Consider the following 27,950-nt stretch of genomic DNA (forward strand, 5'->3'; position numbering starts at 1 on the left):
GATCCTATTAGTACCACGGTCAGGCAGCTAGACTATTTACATTTAGTACAGTGCGTCCTGCTCACAGTGTTCAGCTAGATCCGTTCCTGTTATCTTCCTACTGACAGGCAGGCTTGTCTGGTTACAGTATATAAAGCTACCTGAAGAAAATTACAGGTGTTCTATTTGATCCTATTAGTACCACGGTCAGGCAGCTAGACTATTTACATTTAGTACAGTGCGTCCTGCTCACAGTGTACAGCTAGATCCGTTCCTGTTATCTTCCTACTGACAGGCAGGCTTGTCTGGTTACAGTATATAAAGCTACCTGAAGAAAATTACAGGTGTTCTATTTGATCCTATTAGTACCACGGTCAGGCAGCTAGACTATTTACATTTAGTACAGTGCGTCCTGCTCACAGTGTTCAGCTAGATCCGTTCCTGTTATCTTCCTACTGACAGGCAGGCTTGTCTGGTTACAGTATATAAAGCTACTTGAAGAAAATTACAGGTGTTCTATCCCAGCTTAGTGCAGCTACAGGCCATTAGTATGTCTGGAAGGCCAAGAAGGAGAGGCAGACAGTCACAAGCCAATAAGAGAGGGCAAGCAGGCTCTGTGTCTAGTGCTGGTCGTGGAGACGGTGCATCCTCATCAGCACGTGGCCATGGGACACGCTTGGCCTTTTTTTCGGCAGCTGGCCGTGTTGAGCCGCAACATGCGGAAGACTTGGTCGAGTGGATGACCAAGCCGTCCTCATCCTCCTCATCCTCTCTCACCCATGCCCAGGGTGCTTTGTCTGGCAAAGCAGCGGCCTCTTCCCTCAGCTCAATGTCATCAGTGACTCCTTCCCTAGCTCCACCATGTCCTCATGAGGATTCCCTCGAACTGTTTGACCACAGTGTTGGGTACATGCTCCAGGAGGATGCCCAGCGTTTGGAAGGCTCTGATGATGATACTGAGCTCGATGAAGGCAGTAACATGAGCACGGACAGAGGGGGTGCCCAAGAAGGACAGCAATCTGGCAGTCATGCTCCCCCTGCTGCAGCATACTGCCAGGTTTGCTCCAGTGATGAGGAGGGAGGGGATGATGAGGTCACTGACTCAACGTGGGTGCCTGATAGGAGAGAGGAGGAGGAGGAGGAGGAGGAGGAGGAGGAGGAGGAGGCGGCGGCACATCACCAACGAGGCAGGATGCCCTCCAGGGGCCAGCCTAAGGGCAGCACATTGACTGCATCACACCCCAAAGCTCCACATGTGCAGGGCGCTGCAGTCTCTGCGCGTTATTCAAAAAGTTCTTTGGTGTGGGCCTTTTTTGAGACGAGTGCATCAGATCGCACCGCTGCTATTTGCAACATATGTCTCAAGCGTATCTCGCGTGGCCAAAACATCTCCCGCTTGGGTACCACATGCTTGACCAGACATATGTTGACCTGCCATGCAGTTCGTTGGCAAGCGTATCTAAAAGACCCACACCAAAGAACAAAGAGGATCTCTCCTTGCTCCTCATCAGCTGAGATTTCCAACCCCACTAGACCTTCAGTCCTCTCTGAGACCTGCAGTGAGAGGAATGAAGGTGTAGAATTAGGTGTGTCACAGCCAAGTACTTGTGGGCAATCTGCTTTTGGTACACCGACGTCAGATTGTACCAGGCAAATTTCCCTGCCCCAGCTGCTGCACCGCCGAAAGAAGTTTGCTCCCAGCCATCCACATGCCCAGCGGTTGAATGCTAGCTTGGCAAAATTGCTAGCACTTCAACTGCTGCCTTTTCAGTTGGTAGACTCTGCCCCCTTCCGTGAGTTTGTGGAATGTGCGGTTCCTCAGTGGCAGGTACCCAAACGCCACTTTTTCTCACGGAAGGCGATTCCGGCTCTCTACCGGCATGTGGAAGGCAATGTCCATGCCTCGCTGGACAGGGCGGTCAGCGGTAAGGTGCATATTACCGCTGACTCATGGTCCAGCAGGCATGGACAGGGACGTTACCTAAGTTTCACGGCGCATTGGGTGACTCTGCTGGCAGCTGGGAAGGATGCAGGACAAGGTGCAGTAGTGTTGGAGGTTGTTCCGCCACCACGCCTCCAAAATGCTGATTGTGACACACCTCTCTCCTCCACCCCCTCCTCTTCTTCTTCCTCTATGGCCTCTTCCTCGGAACCAGCGGTGCTCCGTAGGCGTTCAAGGGGCTACGCAAGTACGCAGGCCAAAAGATGCCATGCGGTGCTTGAGCTGGTGTGCTTGGGGGACAGGAGCCACACTGGGGCAGAGGTTTTGTCAGCTCTGCAGGGGCAGGTTCAGAGGTGGTTGACGCCACGCCAACTTAAGGCAGGAATGGTGGTTTGCGACAATGGCACCAACCTCCTCTCTGCCCTCCGACAGGGACAAATGACCCATGTGCCCTGTTTGGCTCACGTCCTTAACTTGGTGGTGCAGCGGTTCTTGGGCAGGTACCCGGGCTTACAGGATGTCCTGAGGCAGGCCAGGAAAGTCTGTGTGCATTTCCGCCGGTCATATAATGCCAGTGCTCGGCTGACGGACCTCCAAAAGGAGTTTAACCTGCCCAAGAACCGCCTAATCTGTGACATGCCCACCAGGTGGAACTCAAAGTTGGCCATGCTGCAGCGGCTGCACACGCAGCAGAGGGCCATCAATGAGTACCTGTGCGACTATGGCACCAGGACAGGGTCAGGGGAGCTTGGTTTTTTTTCCCCACGTCAGTGGGCCATGATCAGGGATGCATGCACTGTCCTGTCACCATTCGAGGAGGCCACGAGGATGGTGAGCAGTGACAGTGCATGCATCAGTGACACTGTCCCCCTTGTCCACCTGTTGGAGCACACGCTGCGTGGAATAATGGACAGGGCACTTGAGGCAGAACAGAGGCAGGAAGAGGAGGACTTCCTTAGCTCTCAAGGCCCCCTTTATCCAGACAGTGTTCCTGCGTGCCCGCCGATCACACAGGAAGAGGACGAGGAGGAAGAGGAGGAGGAGGAAGATTGTGTCAGTATGGAGGTGGAGCCTGGCACTCAGCATCAGCAGCAGTCTTTAAGGGATCAGTCCCAAGAAACACATGGACTTGTACGTGGCTGGGAGGAGGTGGCTGCGGACCATGTCGTTCTTAGTGACCCAGAGGACTCCGGACCGAATGCCTCAGCAAACCTACGCTGCATGGCCTCCCTGATCCTGCAAAGCCTGCGTAAGGATCCTCGTATTCGTGGTATCAAGGAGAAGGACCAATACTGGCTGGCAACCCTCCTTGATCCACGTTACAAGGGTAAGGTTGCGGACCTTATCTTGCCATCGCAGAGGGAGCAGAGGATGAAACATCTTCGGGAGGCCTTGCAGAAAGGTCTGTGCAACGCGTTCCCAGAGACTGGGAGGTTACAAACTCCTGTTTCTGGACAACGTGTTGCTGAGGCTTCGGTCAGTCAAAGAAGGAGCGGTGGAGAAGGTGGCCGTCTGACCGATGCGTTCAGACAATTTTTTGGTCCGCAGCCCCAAGGTATGATCGGTTCCAGCAACCATCGCCAGCGTCTGTTTTATATGGTGCAGGAATACCTAGGGGCAAGATCAGACTTGGACACCTTTCCCACCGAAAATCCTCTGGGTTACTGGGTCTTGAGGATGGATCACTGGCCAGAGCTTGCACAGTATGCAATTGAGCTACTGGCCTGTCCTGCATCCAGCGTTCTTTCGGAACGCACATTCAGTGCTGCTGGAGGCGTGGTAACCGATCACAGGGTGCGTCTGTCCACCGACTCGGTCGATCGGCTGACCTTCATAAAAATGAATGAGTCTTGGATCACCACCAGCTACCAAGCACCTGATGCTGATGTAACCGAATAATTTTTTTTGAAATCTCAGATCCCTTCAAAGACTGCCTATGCTGATGCTGAGTGACTATCCCTGAGTAATTATCCTCTTCCTCCTCAATCATCACGCTGATAGCTTGTAAGAACATTTTTGGTTCTGGGCGCCACCACCAGTGCCTAAGGCCCAATTTTTCAGCCCCTGTTTAACAGGGGCGTGTAATTACAATTTTTGATGTAATACTTTGCAGCAGGGCTCGTTCCTGCATTCCAACTAGAGTGTCTGTGAGGGGTTGCAGTGTTGTGGCACCAGCACCAGTGCCTAAGGCCCAATTTTTCTGCCCCTGTCTAACAGGGGCGTGTAATTACAATTTTTGATGCAATACTTTGCAGCAGGGCTCGTTCCTGCGTTCCAACTAGAGTGTCTGTGAGGGGTTGCAGTGTTGTGGCACCAGCACCAGTGCCTAAGGCCCAATTTTTCTGCCCCTGTCTAACAGGGGCGTGTAATTACAATTTTTGAAGCAATACTTTGCAGCAGGGCTCGTTCCTGCGTTCCAACTAGAGTGTCTGTGAGGGGTTGCAGTGTTGTGGCACCAGCACCAGTGCCTAAGGCCCAATTTTTCTGCCCCTGTCTAACAGGGGCGTGTAATTACAATTTTTGAAGCAATACTTTGCAGCAGGGCTCATTCCTGCGTTCCAACTAGAGTGTCTGTGAGGGGTTGCAGTGTTGTGGCACCAGCACCAGTGCCTAAGGCCTAATTTTTCAGCTCCTGTTCAACAGGGGCATGTAATTACAATTCTTGATCTAATATTTCACAGCAGGGCCCTGTGAGGGCTTACAGTGTTGTGGCCACAGCAATACCTAAGGCCCAAATTTCTGCTGAGTATATAGGGCAGGACCCTACTTTCAAACATCTAACTTACAAATGACTCCTACTTGCAAACGGAAGGAGACAACAGGAAGTGAGATGAAATCTACCCCTAGGAAGGGAAATTCTCTCCTGTAAGAGTTAATATGGGAAAACAATTTCTCCTTTCCACTGATGCTTTCCAATCCTTGTTCCACAAAAAAACCCAAATTTTCAAAAAACATTTTTCATTGGGACAAAAAAGTGAGGTGAAATCTTCTGAAGAGGAGGAAAGACAGCAAAACAAATGTCACAGGGGTGATAACCCTTCCCTATGTTTTCCAAAAAGCTTAGAAAAGATTTTTTGGCTGGAGCTAAACACGTTAAAAATGTTCAAAATTACAAACAGATTCTACTTAACAACAAACCTACAGTCCCTGTCTTGTTTGCACTGCTGTTCAGAGTATATAGGGCCTGGTGGCCCCACACCTTTCCTTATTTTAATTTGGGTGCGGGGTTCCCCTTAATATCCATACAAGACCCAAAGGGCCTGGTAATGGACTGGGGGGTACCCATGCCGTTTGTCTCACTGATTTTCATCCATATTGCCATGACCCGACATGACATTAAACCCGCAAGCAGTTTTAAATGAGATTTTTTCCTTTAAAAATGACATTTGGTGCAGGGACTGTTCTAAACATGGGAAACACGCGTCACTTTACAGGCATACTATAGACACCCCCCAGGTACGATATTTAAAGGAATATTTCACTTTTTTTTTTTACTTTAAGCATCATTAAAATCACTGCTCCCGAAAAAACGGCCGTTTTTAAAAGTTTTTTTTGCATTGATACATGTCCCCTGGGGTAGGACCCGGGTCCCCAAACCCTTTTTAGGACAATACCATGCAAATTAGCCTTTAAAATTAGCACTTTTGATTTCGAACGTTCGAGTCCCATAGACGTCAATGGGGTTCTAACGTTCGTGCGAACTTTCGGTCCGTTCGCGGGTTCTGGTGCGAACCGAACCGGGGGGTGTTCGGCTCATCCCTAATATTGACGTTAGGCTAACTGGTTTGTATTTCCCAGGGATGTATTTTGGCCCTTTTTTAAATATTGGAGCTACATTGGCTTTTCTCCAATCAGCTGGTACCATTCCAGTCAGTAAAAAATTAGGAACAATGGTCTGGCAATTACTTGACTGAGTTCCCTAAGGATCCTCGGGTGCAAGCCATCTGGCCCCGGTGACTTATTAATGTTAAGTTTTCCAAGTCGATTTCTAATTCCTATGTTAACCACGAGGGTGCTTCCTGTGACATGTCATGAGGATAAACACTGCAGTTTTGGTTACTGAAGCCCCCTGATTCCCTCGTGAAGACTGAGGAGAAGAATAAATTCAATAACTTCGCCATCTCCCCATCCTTTGTAAACAGATTTCCTTCCTCATTCTTTATGGGGCCAATATGGTCTGTCCTCCCTTTTTTACTATTTATATACTTTCTTGGGATTTTTTTTGCTCTCCTCCACTATGTGTCTTTCATGTTCTATCTTAGCCACCCTAACTGCACCCTTTACATTTCTTGTTGCATTCTTTGTAAAGTCTGAATGCTAATGATGCCTCAGCATTGTATATTTTGAAAGCCTTCTCCTTTGCTTTTATATGCATTTTTACATTGGAGTTAAGCCAACCAGGACTTTTGTTCCCTCTTTTAAATGTATTTCCCAATGGGATGCACTGACTAATGCACTTAAAGCAAACCCATCTCTCCTCCGTGTTCTTTGTTGCTAAGATTTTATCCCAATTTATATCTTCTAGCAAGGTTCGTAGTTTAGGGAAGTTTGCTCTTTTGAAATTCAATGTCTTTGTATTCCCTTTATGTTTTCTATTTGTGTGATTTATACTGAAGCTAATTGACCTGTGATCGCTGTTTCCTAAATTGCCCCTTATGTCCACATTCGTGATCAGGTCTGTATTTTTGGTAATCAGTAGGTCTAGTAACACTTTGTTTCTAGTTGGTGCGTCTACCATCTGATCCATGAAATTGTCCTGCAAGACATTTAGGAACTGGCAAGCCTTAGACGAATGCGCGATTCCTTCCGCCCAGTCTATGTCTGGATAATTAAAATCCCCCATTATGATGACACTTCCCATCCTTGCTGCTAAGTAGTTAAAGCGGACCTTCTGTCATTTTTTCAACTTTCCATCTATTAAATCTTCTGCCCTTGTTGTTTTAACTTTGGATAGTAAAACATTTTTTTTCTGACAGAAAATACCTTCTACAGGCCACTTCCTGTTTCTTGTCTGGTCATTAGCTTAGGCCAGTGATGGCGAACCTTTTTGAGTCCGAGTGCCCAAACTGCAACATAAAACCAACTTATTTATTTCAAAGTGCCAACATTCATTGCAATGCAGCACATCTCCATCACACTGTAAACTTTTAGCACGTATTATGTATTGGCCTTCAGCTCACACCTCTCTGTTGTCCAGCCACATCACATCAGTGAGCTACAGCATATTATACATCGCCATGTAACTCATAGTGCACCTCCTCACCATGTATCACACCCCTTCATGCAGCTCATGGCACACTTTCCTCTCCATCACACATCTGTTCCCCCCTCTGCTGTGGTAGGGCAGTGATGCAGTGACACTCATGTATCTCGTCTTGCTCCCTCTGCCCATACACACATCTCCTGTTATCACCATAGCACAGAACATGGTCACGTGGCGCGGCTTATCACTGGCTGCACCAGCCTCATCCCTAGGCTTTCTCACCAATGGATCGAAGCAGCTGCACACAGGCGACCCCCAGGCAAACAAACGCCCACTTCTCCCATGCCAGTCAATTGGCTGTTCATTCCCAGGTCGAGGGAGGTGATTGGCCACCCTTCCTGCCAGTCTGTGAGTCCGTCCCGCAGCTCTTTCTCCAAAGAGTTGTCCGCTAAGTCAAAGTGCTGTGTTTGATCTGGAGGAGGTAGGCAGTGCGGGGACACTGAGCGCTTTGTCCTCCTAGTGAAGTGTGAGGAGCCTTTGTGTGCCTGGAGCTTCTGCGTGCCCACAGAGAGGGCTCTGGGTGCCAGCTGTGGCACGCGTGCCATAGGTTCGCCATTACTGGCTTAGGCTTATGACATCATGCACAGCTCTCTCTCTCATTCTCGTGAGAGTTTGCCAGGAAGGGAGGGGGGTGAGTCATAAGAGGGCCAATGAGAGCTGCAGAGCTGGAGGTGTGCCTCTGTGTGTCTGTGTAAATCCAGGAAGTGAACAGGCAGCAGCTACAGCTGCCCACAGTTAAAATTTCTGCAGGCCAGACTTAGTGGGAGGAGATTTCTGCAGCATATTTGTCAAGTACAGAAATACAGCATATATAAAATAATATGCAAAGTGGTTGGAGGGAAACTTCAGAATGGCAAAGATGTTTTTATTACAAATTATGTGAGCGGACTGCATTTCGTCCTTAACAGCAAGACTTTTGAAATCTTCACAGCCGTTTGTGACGGTAAGCACCACCCTCTGTAATTCTGGGACATTACACTTAGGTGCCAGGAATAAATTGAATCACATTGAGCGATTTAGTGAGCAATTAAGGGAACACTTTGGAGAAAAGAGTGGGTCTGCTTCTGTCTGGCCATGAATGCATGACTAGATTAAAGTCCCCCCAATGTACATGTGTGGTGAATGAAAAGGTTCTAATGCAGCAAAAAAGGAGAAAAAGAAGGATGCCTGGGCTGTTTTGGGGACATAAACACTTGCAATAGTGAGTTCTTGGTCAGCAATCATGCCTTTAAGAATTAAATATCTGCTTTCAGGATCCTTAAAAACATACCTCCAAGGAAAGGGAGCTATGAATGAAAATGGCTACTCCTTTACACCTGAAGGCTATAGCTGTTTAAAGGCATTATGACAGATCGTCATATGGTTGGATGAAGCAAAGTGGGCTTCCTGAAAAAATATAATTTTAGCTCCTATTCTCTTATAGTGCAAAAATGCTTTTTTGAGATACAAGTAATAACCATCTATAAATAATACATGGTAGCTTACCAGATAGGAGCATACGATTAAGAAAAAACAGCATATACAGTATCAAATTGTTTGATTCTAATTTTATGGATAGGAAGGTAAAGGTTAAAACAACGTACCTAATACTGGAGCAGTCTTAGATTTTGGCAGCATGTCGTTTAGGATTAAAAGGAGCACAGAAAATCCAAGTACAAGGGTTATTTTAAACTCAAGTCTTTCTCCAGACTCAATATGTATAAACATACTGACAATATCCAATAAAACCATGAAGCATGCTGGGAGGATGAGGGTAATGATGTGAACTACAGGTACTCTTTTTAATGTTATCTAAAAAAGAAAAAAAGACAACTCAAGCCAGCTGATAAGAGTAGTTCTGTTGGTAAGCATTGGTAATCTGATCCCATCTGGAGGTACAGGGAGGGATTCGTCGAAATTACATAACCAGAAGTGGTGAAGGGGTTGGAGGCATATCACACCCACTTAAATATTGAATGCCAAAGACATTGATGTAGGATTCAGCACTGAAACAGAGGAAAGGTAACAGGCAAATTCTGATGGAGTGTACTACATCTTCTCTTGCTGGAAACCTTATTCTTACAGGGTGACTTTAAGTAGGTATTAATATCACAACTACCTACCTTAGTGCCTCTCAACTGAGACATAATTTCCTCAGTGTTTTTGTAAAGGACCCTAACCCACTTATTCACCTTGCCATCTCGCCCTCATCGCCGCTACCTCCATCATAGCCAACAACTCGGTGCTTGCATGTATGAAGGAGCATGTGACCTGTTCCCTTCACTGTCCCATGACCAGAGGAATGATGTCAATACAACCCTTAGTTTCCAACAGGGGCAGGACCGCTGCCGGCAAAGCATGTTTAAATGAAAGCAGTAGATTAAAAAACGCTAAAGCTTTTGTGAGATTTTAGTAAATTGGTTTAGATGTTCTTTAAACAAAAAATGCAAGACTTTTTGGTTATATGAGTATTTAATCAAACCAATACTTTGAGTGCATATCTGCTAGCATTGCACAACTAGATCATGCAATGTTTCCTATACCTTTTGTCAAAATTGATTTTTGGCAAAATTTGATTATATTAGTGTCACTGCCCTGTAAGAAGGTGAATCCCTATTCAAGTGTCTAGCAGAAAAAAAACTTTTCCTCTAGAATTATCCATTAATTGGATTTGTTTACCTTGCTCTCAGTCCTCACTAAATATAACATTTTTATCTCACCAGAGTAAAGATAATTTTTCTATAAGGCTTGTGTGTGTCCCATGTGCCTTTTGGAAAAGTCTAAAAAGGATTGGATTTTTTTTTTGTTTTTCCCAGATTTGTTGTCATCATTCATATATATAGGTCATGCTTGTAGAGTGTCCATATTATAGTTATACCATGGACAGTTTGTTCCGTTTCAGTTCCTTTGGCCTCTTGATTGTTTTGCTTACTATGGTCCTCATTACCCAGTCACTGAAGTTTAGTGGCTGGCCTACTCTAGGGACATACATAGTTGGGACATATTCTTTTTCTGCTGAGGGGGATTATTTTTATAACCCAAATCTTGTTCTTCTCCAAAGCTATATACCAAACCAAAGCTGGCCATACACCAATCTAAATGAAGTTCATTCAGCAGAGACCGCAGTGTGTGCCTGTACCCACTCAACAGAAGTCAATCACTTGATCAACTCCTGTCAAAGTGCAATGCTGGAAAACTTTTGAGGATCAGTGGCTGCAGCTGATAAACAGTGTATTCTGACAGCAGCAGGTCCCCATGTCAGATTTCACCTAATTAGTGTGGATCTGTGGGGAATCTGTTCCACTGGTGGCGGAACAAAAAAAAACTAGCAGTGAGGCCAGCTTAAGCTGAACTTTTCCTTTTAGCTTTATGATGTTGTTTGTGTTATGTTCTATGCTTTAGGTTTTCCAGAATCAACTATTTTATTTTGTGATAATGTGATGCAAAATTGCCCACTTGAGGGCATTTGACCTGGTATGGTTCAGGAGGAGGGGGCGCCCCCCCCTTTTCCTGCGGCCTGTCAGGTTGCGTGCTTGGGTAAGGGTCTGATATGAATTTTGGGGGGACCCCATGCCATTTTTTTTTCACAATTTTGGCGCAGGGCTCCCCTTAATATCCATACCAGACCTGAAGGGCCTGATCTGGATTTTGGAGGGACCTCCACGCAATTTTTTTTAAATTTTGGTGTGGGGTCCCCCTTAATATTCATACTAGACCCAAAGGGCCTGGTAATGGTTTTTTATGTATATTGCTGGGATCTGACAATACATTACAGCCGCGAGCAGTTTTAAATGACATTTTTTCCTTTAGAAATGTCATTTTGCTGCGGTACTGTTCTAAAGAGGCACTACTTTACAGGCAGACATCCCCCAGGCACAATATTTAAAGGAATATGTCATTTTTATTGTTTCACTTTAAGCATTAATAAAATCACTGCTCCTGAAAAAACATCAGTTTTTAAAACTTTTTTTGCATTGATACATGTCTCCTGGGGCAGGACCCGGGTCCCCAAACACTTTTTATAGCAATAGCATGCATATAAGCCTTTAAAAAGAGCACTTTTGATTTTCCATGTTTGTGTCCCAAAGACTTTAACAGTGTTTGCACAAATTTTTGCTTGTTCGCAAGTTCTGGTGCAAACCGAACGGGTGGGGGTGGGGGGGGTTTGGCTCATCCCTACATTGCATACTGTAACCCTAAAATGTGGAAATCTCCAAAAAGGGGTAAATATTTATGCAGAAAAAAATGTATGCATAAAAAAATTAATGTTTCTTACCTCATACAAGACTGTGCTGAAATTAGCTCCATTAACATATAGTAAATTCGACTTCACTGTGACGTCTAGTAGTATCCAGTCCCCTTTGTTAACAAAAACATCTTTTGATCCTTTGTACACTTCACTTGAATTACTTTTTGGAGACATGACAATATCTTTTTCTGTGGAATAGGAAAAGTAAAAGGTGAAATTAGACAACTAGTCCTTACTATTTTCATTTAATTATACAACACTGGAATATTTTGTAATGCTATACAGTGGGGTATGGCACAAAATATGTAAACATACACATTAAATCCAAAATTGAGCCAATTTTTTTAAGTGGTTGTAACCCTAAAAAACAAAAACCGAAAAAACCCCCAAAAAAAACAAAAAACACCCTGTTCCGTTAAAGCATGTTTAACTGCATAGTGATTGTGCAGTGTCATTTTTCCGTCTCTAAGCTGTAAAAAGCCTGGTTGATCCTGCCTGTTCCTGTGTCCCCCTGTGTGTCCTGACCACAGTAATCAGGGCTGCTGAGCTCTGATTATCATGGTCAGTTTACGTGCTTCTGTCATCCCGCAGCACTCCTCTCTTCCCTTCTTTCCCTGTCAACTCCTGTGTGTGAGCCGCCCCTCCCCTTCTATCGCTATTCCGAGCGGCAGTAAAGCAACTGCTCACAATTATACCCCTTTCACACTGGGGCGGTTTTCAGGTGCTTTAGTGCTAGAAAGGGCCTATGCAAAGCGCTCCCATTTATTGCAGTATGTCTTTTCACACTGGGGTGGTGCGCTTGCTGGATGTTACGAAAAGTCCTGCAAGCAGCATCTTTGGGGCTGTTTGGGAGCACTGTATTTAGCGCTCCCAAAACGCCCTGCCCATTGCAATGGATGGGCAGCGCTTTGAAAGCACTGAAAAACTGTACTTTTTACAATTTTTTTGGTAAAAGGCGCCCACTAGCGGCCGAAAAGAGGCGCTTTAGTGCTAACGGCTGGGCGTCTCAGTGTAAAAGGGGTCTTACTGCCAGCCCCTCTGTTAGGAAAAAATGTACTATACAGTGTTTATGCTTTTTTTTTTTTTTAATTCTTCTTCTAAATGCCTTATTTAACCTCGCTGATCAGTGGTCACGTGACCGCCTGGCAGTGGTGTAGCGCGGGTTTGTCAGCACCCAGGGCAAGGCAAGTAATTTGCGGCCCCCCCCCCCCCCAACCTGCAGACTTTTAGCTCTCCCCGAGTCCCTTCCAATACAATAGTACTGACCTACCTGATTCCTATACTGGCCATTACACTAATCTACTTGATTATAACACTGACCAACCTGATTCCTTTACTGACCATTACACACTACACTGACCACTACACTATACTGTCCACTACACTGACCACTATACTACACTATACTGTCCACTACACTGATCACTACACTATACTGTCCACTACACTACACTGACCACTATACTACACTGACCACTACACTGTCCACTACACTGACCACTACACTATACTGACCACTACACTACACTGACCACTACACTACACTGACCACTACGCTATCCACTATACTGTCCACTACACTGACCACTACACTGTCCACTGCACTGACCAACATACTACACTACATTGACCACTATACTACACTGACCACTACACTATACTGTCCACTACACTGACAACCATACTATACCACACTGACCACTATACTACACTACACTGTCCACTACACTGATCACTACACTATACTGTCCACTACACTACACTGACCACTATACTACACTGACCACTACACTGTCCACTACACTGACCACTACACTATACTGACCACTACACTACACTGACCACTACACTACACTGACCACTACACTATCCACTATACTGTCCACTACACTGACCACTACACTGTCCACTGCACTGACCAACATACTACACTACATTGACCACTATACTACACTGACCACTACACTATACTGTCCACTACACTGACAACCATACTATACTACACTGACCACTATACTACACTACACTGTCCACTACACTGACCACTATACTATACTGTCCACTACACTATACTGTCCACTACACTGTCCACTACACTGACCACTATACTATACTGTCCACTACACTAACCACTACACTACACTGGCCACTACACTATACTGTCCACTACACTGACCACTACACTATACTGTCCACTACACTGACCACCATACTATACTACACTGTCCACTATACTACACTGTCCACCATACTACACTATACTGACCACCATACTACACTACACTGACCACTATACTACACTACACTGACCACTACACTACACTGACCACCATACTGACCTCTATACTACACTGACCTCCATACTAAAACTGCACTATACTGACCACTATACTACACTAACCACTATACTGACCACCATACTACACTACACTGACCACTATACTATACTACACTGACCACTATACTGACCACTATACTGACCACTATACTACACAATACCGACCTCCATACTATACTACACTACACTGACCATTATACTACACTGTCCACTATACTAACCACTATACTACACTATACTACACTACACTGTCCACCATACTGACCACTATACTACACTATACTGACCTCCATACTATACTACTCTGACCACTATACTGTGCACTATACTACACTACACTGTCCACTATACTACACTATACTGACCTTCATACTATACTACACTAACCACTATACTGACCACTATACTACACTATACTACGCAGCCTACACTATATTGTCCTGCCTACAGTCTCTCTCTCGCCCATCCCCATTCCCCCCCCCCCCCCCGTGGCCAGTAACATGACTCTCATGAGGGAGTCCCACTCACCTTCTTGTCCTGGCCTGCATCGGTCCGGAGGAGGAGGAGAAGAAGAAGACAGCGGTGGCTCACATTTTTGCTTCTCTCCCCCGCGCTCTGGCTACTGCCATGTTCAGTGTCCAGCGCACTGTGATTGGGTGGATAGGGGTCATGTGCGGAGGCGGGACTTCAGGAGCGATCGAGGACAGGCCAGCCCTGCGCCTCACGACCCCCATACGCCCAATAACAGGGCACTGGACACTTAACATGGCGACCGGAGCGCGGGGGACACAGGAACTTGAAATTAAGAGGAGGCAGCCAGTAGTGACACATACTGGCGCCCCCCTAAATGTCGCTTCCGGGGCCACCGCACCCCCTGCACCCCCCATGCTACGCCACTGCCGCCTGGCAGACATCAGAGGGAGATCTCAGCCCCTCCCTCTGTCGTACATACTTGGGAGGAAGAGAGTGATGGGCGGTCACGTGACCGCTGATCTGAGAGGTAAAATAAGGTATTAAGAAGAAGAATTTTAAAAAAGCACAAACACTGTATAGTACATTTTGTCATAGCAGAGGGGCTGGCAGTGATTGTAAGCACTGCCTTTACAACCCCTTTAAGTAGCAAAGAGAAGGGCTAGAACTGCAGTCAGTGTTTCCCATCTTTCTCCTGTGAGGTAAAATCTCGCCAATAGAAACAGAGACAGCCTTAAACATCTGACCAAAATCCTAAATTTCCATCATTCTCCAAAAATAAAGAAATGTTTTTATGATGTTTCTGTCTCCATTAGACAGGTTATGCTCATTTATTTTTATTGAGACAGTTCAGAATTACCAGACACAAACATATTGGTACTGTTTTTTTAAATTTTTTTAATTTTTTTACAACAATGTAAAGAATATAAAGAATCGAGACAATATAGAGACTTTTAGGCATATTAGACATGGTGTTCAGCATAGGTGTGTGCACCCTAAAGCTCAAACACACGGTACTAGTCACTCACCGTGTTCATTCAGAAAGGGAAGGGGCCCGTAAATTATATTACTACTTCCCCACTCATCCCCACACCATCTTTCTGCCCACAGAAACAGCCAGCGGGAGAGTGTGGAAGCTGGCAGCGCTGCAGGAGGGGCCCCCCGGGCGGCAGGGGGACTCTGCGCTGTAGGGGGTGATTAGGGAGTGCCGTGCGCATGCTTATGATGTACAAAGAGCTGGCCTATAGAATCGCAGAGAGTTGGATTTAACTGAATACATACTGTATGTATGAAGCACCCTCTACCTTAGGTAGGTACTAGAGTGAGATTTTTGAGAGAGCAGGTACATTTAGGTAGGATTAGCTAAAAGCTAGGCCTGTTTGTTTTGATCTGTGGGGCTGGGAGTGGCCTAGAGTAGGCTGGTGACTCACAGACAGCATCAACTTTTGGTTACCTCCCTTTTGCTTCTAGAGGCTTCTAGAAAGGAGGGGGAGATGGGTGGAGCTGTCTGGGGTGTTCTTAGGAGCCCTGACCAATCCCCAACCTGGATTGGCAGGGGGCAGGCCTCCTTAAATACCCAGGGTCAGCCCAGCTGGGGATGAGTTGTTCAGGTGGAATAACTGGAGATGGAGTATTGGGCTGTCAGGGCCTTGGAGGGAGCCCCTCAGTCTGAGGTGGTGACTTTGGGCCAGGGGCTCAGAGCTGTGAAGGAACCCCACACAACCAAGGGGTGTCCTGAGCAGGAGCAGGAGAGGACCGCGGGGAATACTGTCGTGCAAGTCTCCAGGAGGGATCCACCAGGTGTCGGTGAGTGACATGCACAGTTGAGGGAGCTGGGAGAGGCATGCCGGGGCGGACTGGGAGGCAGTCTGAGATGGATGTAGAGCCAATGAGAGCGACTGATGTAACTAGCAGTGAAGTCAGGCTGCTTCAGCCAGGAGGGCTTTCAGGGTCTGCAAAGGGCTGACTGGGATCAATAGTCCACCAAAGAGGACAGCTAGCACCAGAACTTCCTTTGCTACTCCATAAGGGCCCGTGGTCCCTGCCTGTAATAGGGCATCTTGCTAAGGCCTGGCTGAAGCCAGTGTCAGGCCTAACCATGTGCTAGCTGCTCCTGAAGAATTTTGCTGGAGGGAAAAGGAGAGATAGTCTGCAGAAAGTGTTGTGCAGGAGGAGTGTATCTAAATTGTCCCAAGCCATGCAAGAATCTTTTCTGGGCATGCTATAAATTTCTCAACCCCATCCAAGTCTAGTCCCTCAATAAAATACAAAAACAAAGCTGATGGACTTGTTCATTGTCTTGGAGTGACTGGAAGTGAATGCCGGGCTGGGCGACAGGTGGGCCACATCACTCAGTACCCCCTACGGGGGTACCACTACATTTGGGGGCTCGTCCGGGTTCACATGTCATGGGTAACTTGCCAGTCGTTGCCCCTAGTAACCAAGGTTGACCGACCCAGGGAACTCTGCTTTGTTCCACCACTATTGAGGATTGAACCAAGGGGAAGGACTTGTGTGCTCTGCCTATTGTTTCAGTGTTGTAACAAGTGCTGTTGCCCGTAGCAGCCAGCAAGACCTGTCGCTATTCATTGTTCCTGCTTACCCAGTTGCCCCAATTGGTGCTGAGCACTTGTACCAATCCTGCAATTCAGAAACTATTCACTATATGCTGTCACCCATTGCAACCATGCCGGGTAACCGCGCCTATGGATTACAAATAGCGTTCTGCTATTACTGGACGTTTCACTGTGGATTACAAATAAGTCCAGCGTTCTGCTAATGCTGGACATCTTGAACTTCTGCTCCAAACTCCTGCTAAAGGCAGTAAAGTAAGCCTGAGAATGTCTACTGTTACCCAGGGTAATCGGAAGCAGCCTCTGAGTGCCTACAGGCGAGACTATGTGATATCAGTTCTCTACAGGGAGACATTGGCTACCATCTTTATTGTTGCTACTGGCAACCACCGGACTGTTCAGCTATCATCTACCTTCAGTTGCTTGGGCATGGTTGGTGCCAGGCGACATGCCTGTACAAGTCCTGCTAGCATCAGCATGCCTGCAAACTGCAGTTCCTTTAACAAGGGGTTACAGCAGCATGCCCAGGGAGAAATGTTCTTATCAGTTCTATTGGCGCCAGCTCATCTGGAATTGAGGGAGCGGTGCCACGCGCTGGAGGAGACAAAAAGTTTCCTGCTAACAGCAGACACTACGAGGCAGCAGAAGATGGCAGAGGGTGGTCGACTGTTGCCCACCTTATAGTGGTTGCCTGATTCGCAGGAGCGGGTGCTGGTGCTTAATGGCGTCTGACTGGAGCCTTGCGGAGGGCTCGCCTTGGGCCGCGGTGGTCACTGCTTGGGCCCAGTGCGGTCATTGTTTGGAGTCACTCACCCGGCTGGGACCCATTCAGCAGGAGCCGCAGTATTACAGCGCTGAAAGCTGAAAATTGGCCTGAGCAGGAAGGGGGGTGAAAGTGCCCTGTATTGAAGTGGTTAAAGTGATACTAAAGTCTAATTTTTTTCTATTAAAATAACACATATGTTATACTTACCTGCTCTGTGCAGTGGTTTTGCACAGAGCAGCCCGGGTCCTCCTCTTCTCAGGTCCCTGGCTGAAGCTCCTGGCCCCTCCCTCCTGTTGAATGCCTCCGCAGCAAGCAGCTTGCTATGGGGCCATTCGAGCCTAGCCACAGATCCTTGTGTCCATTCAGACACGGAGCCGCGACCTGGTCTCGCCTCATTTCTCTTATCACTGGCTGACTGACTTTGATTGACAGCAACAGGAGCCAATGGTGCCGCACTGCTGTCTCAGCCTATGAGGAGGGGAGGGCAGCCGAGACGCTCCTGCAACATCACTGGATCTAGATGGACCTCAGGTAAGTATGAGGGGGACTGCTGCACATAGAAGGTTTTTCCTCAATCCATAGAATGTATTAAGATAAAAAACTTTTTGCTTTTACAACCACTTTAAGTCAATCTTTTTTCTTGTCAAAAGAAGTTTATTGAGTATACAATGTTATAAAGATACATAAAGTAAGTTTACAAGGATCTATAAAGTAAGCTCATTGTTTTACAGTAGGGTTTATATAGGTAAATATCATGAAATTTCAAATATTAAACATTGGGTTCACGTAAACCTAAATTAAAGATATATATCATTTCCTTAGTTACTTTTGTAGGTATTTAAATGATTTATATCTACTATACATATTGTTTACAAGTAGAGTGTATATAGGTCAAATAAATTCTGATAATGAGCTTTAATCGTAAGGTGGAGAAAAGGAAAGAGAAAGAAGAAAAAGGGTTGAAAGGTAGAGGTATGGTCCACAAGGTTGTCCCGCTCGTCAGTTTATTATTCTTTTTAGTTCTCTTTGAAGCCTTAGAATGGGTGTCTCTGTAAGTCATTTAATCTGTTACCATGGCAACAGGACAGAGTCATTGAAGTTTGACAGGAACTGTTGTTTTATCCAAGGATGCCAAAGTTTTTCAAATTTTGGAATTTGATTTTGATCAATGGCTACCATCTTAGCATGGGACATTGTATTATTCATTCTGTGAATTGTTTCTGCTAGTACCAATGTAGGAGATTTCCATGCCTTGGCCACTGTTTGTTTTGCAGCCGTTATTAGTTGGATCATAAGTTTGAATTGAGAGAGTGTTAACCATTCCGGTTTTAGATTAAGTAAAGTTAAATATGGATCTGGTTGTATTATTTTTTTTAATATTTTAGATGCAATCACGAAGACTTCCTTCCAGAAGGTTTGGATTACTGGGCACGTCCACCATATGTGTAAATATGTGCCTATTTCTGGGCATCCTCGAAAACAAAGAGCTGAGGTATTAGGTGAATATTTTGCCACTCTAGCGGGTACAAGGTACCAGCGAGTTAGGACTTTATAATTTGTCTCCAGTGCTAAGATGTTGGGTGAAGATGACTTAGATGTGAGCCATATGTTAGACCAGTCCGTGTCTTCTAAAGTTCGTCCCAGGTCCTCCTCCCACCTCTGAACGTAAGAGGGTCTATTAAGATTTGCTACTCCATATAATTGATTATAAAGTGATGAAATTGTACCTTTAGCAAATGGATCTTTTGTACAGATTGATTCAAAAATGGATAATTGGGATAATGGTGTATCCCCCTTTAGGAATGGTGTATAGAAATTTTTGATTTGGAGATATCTAAATATCTCAGAGTTTGGTAGATCATATTTTTCTCTAAGCGATGGGAATGAAAGGAATGATTTAGATGCTATGAAGTCATTTAGTGTCTGAATGCCTGATGTTGTCCAAGCTTTAAAAGAATTTGGGTAGATCCATGCCGGATAAAAGACCGGATTTCTGATAAAAGAAAGGAGAGGATTGTGTGGAGATTGTAACTGATATTTGGTTTTTAGTTTATCCCAGAGAGATAAGAAGTGTTTAGTTATGGGATTATGAATTTTAAAGCGGTCTTTAGGATCAAGCCATAATAAATTTGATATTAATAGAGGGTCATTTTCTGAAGCCTCTATAAATACCCATAATGGGATTTCCTGTTTTGCATGGTATTTGGACAGACTGGCCAAATGTGCTGCTCTGTAGTAGTTAGTAAAATTAGGGTATCCCAGGCCTCCTTTATTTTTGGGAAGATGTAGTGTGTGTATAGGTATACGTGGTTTAGAAGAGCCCCATATAAACGAAGTTGCTCTTTTTTGTACTATTCTCAAAAAATAGGAAGGAATTGGAATAGGGAGGACTCTGAATAGATAAAGCAATTTGGGTAGAATAGTCATTTTGATTGCATTAATCTTCCCTATCCAGGATAAAGGAAGTTGCGACCATTGTTTTATTAGATTTGTGATCTGTCTTAATACAGGAGGATAATTGGTTGAGAATAAGTCAGAATGAGATGCTGTTAAATGAATTCCAAGATATGGGATTGATTTTTCTGCCCATGTGAATGGGAGTGCAGCCCTAGCCGGGATCAATTCCATGTTTGTGAGTGAAATATTAAGCACTAGGCATTTCTTAGGATTAATCATAAGGCCGGATAGGGCTGCAAATCCATCAAGAGCTGGTATTAAGTTAGGACCAGAGACCTGTGGTGATGATAGAAAAAGTAATATATCGTCTGCAAATATACATAATTTGTGTGTAATACCTCCTACTTCAATTCCAGTTATAGTTTGGTTTGTTCTGATGTATTGGGCCATGGGTTCGAGTATAAGGGCAAATAATAAGGGAGATGTTGGGCAACCCTGTCGGGTACCTCTTTCGATATTAAAGGCTTCAGATTTGTATCCAGCATATTTTATATAGGCTTTGGGTTTATTATATAATGCTTTGATCCATGTTAAAAAGTGGGGTCCAAAACCCCATTTTTGTAATGAATATTGCATATATTGCCAGGATACTGTGTCAAATGCCCTCTAAATATCGAGAGATAGAAAACATAAAGGGATTTTCCGTTTTTTTAGCAATATGTGCCAATAACACTGCCCTGCGTATATTATCGCCTGCCTGTCTATTTGGCATGAAGCCTACTTGATCTCTATGTATTAATTTTCCTATAATGCTATTGAGGCGTTTTGCTATTATTTTTGATAATAATTTAATATCGAGGTTTAACAGAGAGATAGGCCGATAATTCACACAGGAAGTATCATCAGAAAGGGGTTTTGGGATCATACAAACAATTGCCATTAGTGTTTCTTGCCGAAAAGAATGTCCATCTAGAAGTTTGTTAAAAGTTTCAGTGAGAATGGGAGAGAGTATTTCTGAGAATGTTTTATAGTATAAAGTCGAGTAGCCGTCTGGGTCTGGTCTTTTGTTAAGTTTTAGGTCTTTTATGGCGTTAGCAACTTCATCTATAGTTATAGGCTCATCCAAACTGCTTTTTTGATTCTGAGATAACTCAGGTAAGGTTATTTTTGAGAAGAAGGATTCAGCCTCTGTAGGATTAAATTCATTGTTTGTCTTGTATAAAGTTGCGAGATGTGAGTGAAATTTATGGACTATTTTAACTGGATTACAAGTGTAAACATTTTTTGATAATTTCAAACGTATTGGTTTGAAAGATTTGTTAGTTGAATTTAATGCCCGAGCCAAATATGTACCTGGTTTGTTTGTATTCATGTAGAAATTGTGTTTGGAGTGTTTGAGGGATTTATCAACTGACTCAGTGAGAAATAGATCGTATTCCAATCTAGATTTTTCCAGATGAGATTTTGTACTCTGAGATGGATTATCTTGAAATGATATGTAGGCTGCATTAAAATTGAGTTCTATTTTTTTTGCTAGATTTTTGCGTTCCCGTTTAAATAGTGCCATTTGTCTTTGTATTGTACCACGCAAGACAGGCTTATGAGCTTCCCACAGTGTTATTGGGGAGATGTCTGTTGTATTATTAATTGATATGTATTCCTTTAAAGCTTGTTCAATGGCCATCTGATGTAGTGGGTGTTTGAGCATTATGTCCGGTAAGTACCACGTTGGGTCATGCGCTTTTGGGATGGCTGAGGCTATAGTAGTGTATACTGCATTATGGTCAGACCACGGAATCGGAATTATATCTGATGCAATAATTTCTGGTATCATTCCTATTGTTAGAAAAATATGATCTATTCTGGTGAAGGTTTGATGAGGGTGCGAGAAATAAGTGAATTTCTTTTTCATTGGGTTACTTTCTCTCCATGAATCTACCAGATTGTATTTGGAAAGAAGTTGAGAAAAAAGTAATCTAGAGGTTATTTTGGATGGTGTAAAAGGTGATTTATCTAGAAATCGGAGGAGGACCTGGTTCGAATCCCCACACATTATCACTGTTCCTATTTTGTGTGTATTAATCACTTGTAATATATGTGAGAGGAATGGTGTAGGTTGTTTGTTAGGAGCGTAGTAGGAAATCACCATGATTGCTGTATCCATTATATAACCCATGAGTATCAGGTATCTACCTTCTGGGTCTTTAATTTCTGATGATAAGGTGAATGGTGTGGATCGGTGAAATGCAATTAGAGTTCCCCTTTGCTTGGTACAGGCAGAAGCCGTGTAAATTTGTTGATAAAAAGGAGAAATATATTTTGGAGTAGAATCTTTGGTGAAGTGTGTTTCTTGGAGGCATACTATGTGAGCCTTCTTGTTATGGAAAGTACGGAAGGCTTTGGTCCTTTTTTGAGGGACATTTATTCCCTGAACATTCAGGGAAAGTATATTCAGTGGTGCCATGGCAATAGATCAAATAGTTTTGACTTACTTTTTGTTATGCAGAGCTGACTGCGCAGATCAACCTGTGTGGACTGAAGAGATGAATAGATAGAAAAGAAACCAGTGAATTCTGGAGTAAAGAGTAAACAAAAAACATATGAGATTAGATGATACATTGTATAAATTATTTTTTGCAAGTAATCACAATTTACCCGTGAAAGAGAATAAATCTCTCTCTCAGGGGAATAAGTGCCTTCGTCACACTCCCACATAATATGGTTGGGAGAATGAGGAGGGCTAATGGGGGTACACGGATCTTCCGCTTACAGGAGAGAAGTGCTATGTCAAAAGACATCAAAATGATGTTTCATTAATTGGAGTGCAGAATATAGTTTTTGTTGAAATTATTTATTCCAGGGTGGTTGTATATGGTTAATCTTGCCCTAGGCTAAATAATTTAGTTAGAAAGGTACTGTTAATAACTTTGGTATTGATGAAGATAGTTTGAATTATTTTGGGATTTTAACCCTTTTAGAGTAAACAATTACATATTTTATACATATGTAACTGTTTAGATATGTTAACTCATAAAATTGAGGTTGTATTGCTTCAGATTAGAATAAACAAAAACATAATTCTAGGAACTAGTTAGGTAATAATATATTTGTTTTAAGAAAAGAAAGAAAAAGCTTCCATTACTTCTGGATTATTGAACATATTTGTCCTAAAAAGTAATAAATCTATTGTTATTACCTGATAATATATAACTGAACATGAATTTCCTTATTTCACTTATATATTCTAAGGCTATATGAATCAGAAGTAATAAGAAATATAACTGGAATGTAACATGATCCCACACAGTGTGTGACTATCAGAATGCAGTTACATTCAGTTATAAATATAGGTTTTTTATAGAGAACCATCTCTTAGTATAATAAATGAAGAGATATTAGGAATTAGGATGTCAGTCCATTGAATCTTCTTGGTCCATGGATGATGTGGCATAACGGCCTCTTTTGTGAGAATGATGATTCCCATTTTGTTCTGAAATTTTCTGGGTGCTGCCTGAAGGTGAAGATGATGCCATTCTTCTGCGTGTGGGAGAGTTGCTGCTTGTGGGTTCTGTCAGATTTAATTTTAAAAGGGTTTGTTGTAGTTCATCTGCTGATCTGCTTCTGTAAATTGTACCTTGGTAGTTAAATCTGACTGAAAAGGGGAAGCCCCATTGATACATAATGTTGTGGCGTTGCAGTTCCATTAGTTGGGGTTTCATGGATCGTCTTTTAGTAATAGTAAGTTGGGATAGGTCAGCAAAAATTTGATAATTGTGTCCTTGAAAATTAAGTTCCTTTTTTTCTCTTGCAGCAATTAGTATTTGTTCTTTCGTTCTGTAATAATGAAATTTTGTGATTATATCACGTGGGGATCCATCTTTCTTTTTGGCTGTGAGGGCTCTGTGTACTCTGTCCAGTTCTAAACGTTCAATAGGGATATCTGGCTTTAGTTCTTGTAATAGAGCAGTAATAGTAGATTGCAGGTCTGTCACAGTTTCAGGTATTCCCCTTATGCGCAAGTTTGAACGTCTGGCTCTATTTTCGTGATCTTCGAGCTTAGTTTGAAGTATTAAATTCTCTTCTTTTAATTGTTCCAATTCTGTTATATTTACTTGGGTTGTAATTTCAATTTCATCCATTTTTATTTCTAGGGCTGCGGTGCGGTTTCCCAGCTCTCTTATTTCTTTGGTTAGGCTTTTTGTTATTTGGTCTGAGGTTTGTTTTAAAGCCTTGTGAAGCATCTTTTCAAATTGTAATAATATTACTGGGGATACTGAGGAGGCTTGTGGAGAAGTTTGTGAGAGGATTTGTTCTGTATCTGACTCAAATGGAGAGTCTTGCTGTGACATTTTCTGTCTGTGAGAGCGCCCTGATGCTGTATCTTGTGAGGTGACTGGAGCTGCTTCAGCTGCAGTGAGTGCCTGTGAGCTCTTTGTGAGGTGATTTTTATTTCTGCCACGGTTTCCTTCCAGTACCATATTTCCTGCCCAAACTTTCACAGTTTGTTCCCTGGGGCAAAAAGGTTCAAATGGATACCTTTTGAGCCTGCAGGCTCCGCTTTGTTCTTCTCTTCTCTCCTCAGCGGTGTGGAGCTCTAACAATGCATGTCTGCTCCGCTAGGCTCCGCCTCCTGCCCCCCAAGTCAATCTTTTTTAAAATGTCTGGTTTAGTTCTGTGCTTGTTTGGAATGTGTTTTTCGTGGCACTTTTGGAAGCTGGGATGCTGTCCCATTTGTATACAGATTTCTAGTCTACATGATGACATAGCTTGTCTAAATGCTTTGGTTTGTGCCCTGCAGTCTGAGATCAGGAGGTTGTCTAAGCAAATTTGTCCTGTTCTTCCTCAAAGACTGTGCAGAAGGGCAGTGCGGACAACTGTTGAGTCGGGAAGAGTGAGGCCTGTGGACCATAAACCTGTAGCTTTTGGTGTGGGATTGCATAACCCCTATAGTGTTCTTTCTGAGCTAGATGCAGATACAAAGGTTGCAAACATAGCTGCTTGTGACTCTGAGATTGGCAACTTTTCTCTGGATAGGAAGGAGGACCCTCGGAAAAAAATTGCACTGCCAAAAGTAACGGTTTTATGTGAGGTTGCAAACCAGGCAAGTGTTGTGGATGAGGCTCCTAGAAGGAAGAGTCATCTTGTTGGCAATTCAACTGCAAGAGGCGTTTCTTTAGGAAATCATGAGGAAGTTGTTTGCCCGGTGCTACCATTAGGAAAGATAAAGGGCATTTTTTGAAGTTTAATGTTGAAAAATGTAAAGTAATGCATTTGGGTGCTAAAAATACAAATGCAAGTTATTTGCTAGTGGGAGAACCTCTGGGGGAATCTAGGATGGAAAAGGACCTGGGGGTCCTAGTAGATGATGGGCTCAGCAATGGCATGCAATGTCAGGCTGCTGCAAACAAAGCCAACAGAATATTGACATGCATTAAAAAGGGGAGTTCACTCCAGAGATAAAATGATAATTCTCCCACTCTACAAGACTCTGGTCTGGCCACATCTTGAGTATGCCATCCAGTTCTGGGCACCAGTCCTCAGGAAGGATGTGCTGGAACTGGAGAGAGTCCAGAGAAGGGCAACAAAGCTAATAAAGTGACTGGAGGACCTCAGCTATGGGGAAAGACTACAAGCATTGAACTTATTTATTTATTTCAGGTTCTTTTATAGCGCCGTCAATTTACGCAGCGCTTTACATATACATTGTATATTCACATTAGTCCCTACCCTCAAGGGGCTTACAATCTAAGGTCCCTAACTCACATTCATACATAGACGTACTAGGGCCAATTCAGACAGGAGCCAATTAACTTACTAGCATGGAGTGTGGGAGGAAACCGCAGTACCCAGAGGAAACCCATGCAGGCACAGGGAGAACATTCAATTCAAACTCCAGGCAGGTAGTGCCATGATTGGGATACGAACCATGCTACCCTTTTTGCTGCTAGGTGAAAGTGCTAACAACTACACCAACTTATTCTCACTGGAGAGGAGACGTTAGAGAGGGGATATGATATCAATGTACAAACACCGTACTGGCCACCCTAGCATAGGGAAAAAACTTTTCAGTGAAAGAAAATTTAAAAAGACACGTGACCATTCACTAAAATTAGAAGAGAAGCGGTTTAACCTTAAACTGCATAGAGGGTTCTTTACTGTGGGAGCGGTAAGGATGTGAAATTCTCTTCCACAAGCAGTGGTATCAGCAGGGAGCGTCGATAGTTTCAAAAAACTATTAGATGGACACCTTAACGACCACAACATACAGGGGTATACAATGCACTATTGACATATACACATACACCAACACACATCATAGGTTGAACTGGATGGACTGAAGTATTTTTTCAACCTCACCAACTATGTAAGTATGTAATTATGAATTTAGGAGTTTTTTGGACATGCATTTAAACTGAGGAATGGGGGCCGAGATGTAATTGATGTGTAGCATTTCTGTCCCCAGCAGGCGGAAATAAATGTGATGGTTTGTGTTGTTAAGGACTGGGTTGATGGGGTGGTCACTAAAGTTAAAGTTTCTAATGTTAAATATAAAGCAGTAGATAACAGTGTTTGTCATATCATGTGCCCTAATGCTCGTAGTTTAGGCAACACGAGTTGTGAGCTGACAGCTCTTATGTCTAGGGACAACTTGGACCTTGTTGCAATTACAGAGACATGGTTCAATGATTCAAACGACAGGGAAATAACTGTACTGTACCAGGGTATACACTATACAGGAACTACAGAGTAGGAATGAGGGGAGGTGGGGTTGCCTTATATGTCAAAAATAGCATAACACTAACATTAAGTTAAAAAACAAATGAAATAATTAAAGCCTTCTGGGTCTGCCTTCCAACCAGAGAGATCTTCCCTTAGAATTGGTGTAGTATACAGACCCCCAGGACAAATTAAAGAAAATGATAACTTGTTGATTGACGAAATAACTCAAATGGCAATGCAGGGAGATGTTTTGATTTTGGGTGAGTTCAACATGCCTGACGTTATCTGGATTTCTCAAACTGCTATTACAAGTAGGAGCAGGGATGTATTGGAAGCACTGAATGGGGTTTCTCTAAAACAGTTCGTAAAAAGCCCAACCCGAGGTGACCATATTCCTAGTACTGACAAATGGGGATTGACTGTCTGATGTTGAAGTGGGAGAAACTTTGGGTTCTAGTTAATACCAATGTCTTTGGTTTGATATCAAAACAAGAACTGAAAAATCATATACAAAGACAAAAGTTTTAGATTTCAAAAAGGACACATTTTGCTGAAATGGGGAAATTTCTAAAAAAAACTATTTCAAAGGTTGGAGTAAAACGACAGGAGTAAGTAATCTGTGGGAAGTATTAATGTCTATTGCCGATGCTGTGTGTAAAAAATATATATATTAAATTGACAACTTTCTTTAAAAAAATGAATTGCCACTTTCTAACCTTATTTTTTAAAAACATGGCAAAAAATAAGTCTTTGAAAGACTCACCATTCCTTTTAAAAAACACCTTGGAGTATTCACTCTCCAAAATATGGTAATTTTTATGGGTGTTTCTACTGTCTTGGTGTAATGTATGTCCATGAAATACCTAATGCTGTGGGTGTCTCTATGTGGCTAGGTTTAGAAAAAGTCTCACACATGATATTGGCATCTCCACTCAGGAAGAGTAGCACAGTGTGTTTTGCAGTCTAATTCTAATGCCGTGTACAGACAATCGGACATTCCGACAACAAAAGCGTGTATTTTTTTCCGACGGATGTTGGCTCAAACTTGTCTTGCATACACACAGTCACACAAATGTTGTCGGAAATTCCGAACATCAAGAACGTGGTGACGTACAAGACGTACGACGAGCCTAGAAAAATGAAGTTCAATAGCCAGTGCGGCTCTTCTGCTTGATTCCGAGCCTGCGTGGAATTTTGTGCGTCGGAATTGTGTACACATTGTCGGAAAATTTGAGAACCAGCTCTCAAACATTTGTTGTCGGAAATTCCGACA

General features: G+C 43.6%; 1 protein-coding gene across 2 annotated transcripts in view; it reads right to left on the bottom strand.

Annotated features, from left to right (window-relative positions):
• The window catches only part of LOC141112548 (5-hydroxytryptamine receptor 3A-like), a 129,191-nt gene that overhangs the window by 44,301 nt on the left and 56,940 nt on the right, over positions 1 to 27,950 (bottom strand). For both annotated transcript variants that reach the window (XM_073605467.1, XM_073605468.1), the window contains exons 6-7: positions 11,440 to 11,600; positions 8,768 to 8,975 (exon numbers count right to left, since the gene is read on the bottom strand). In XM_073605467.1, the coding sequence (XP_073461568.1) occupies positions 8,768 to 8,975; positions 11,440 to 11,600 (369 nt within the window). The remainder of the gene's footprint in view (positions 1 to 8,767; positions 8,976 to 11,439; positions 11,601 to 27,950) is intronic.

This window comes from Aquarana catesbeiana, linkage group LG11, assembly GCF_042186555.1.
Source record: "Aquarana catesbeiana isolate 2022-GZ linkage group LG11, ASM4218655v1, whole genome shotgun sequence".
Lineage (NCBI taxonomy): Eukaryota > Metazoa > Chordata > Amphibia > Anura > Ranidae > Aquarana > Aquarana catesbeiana.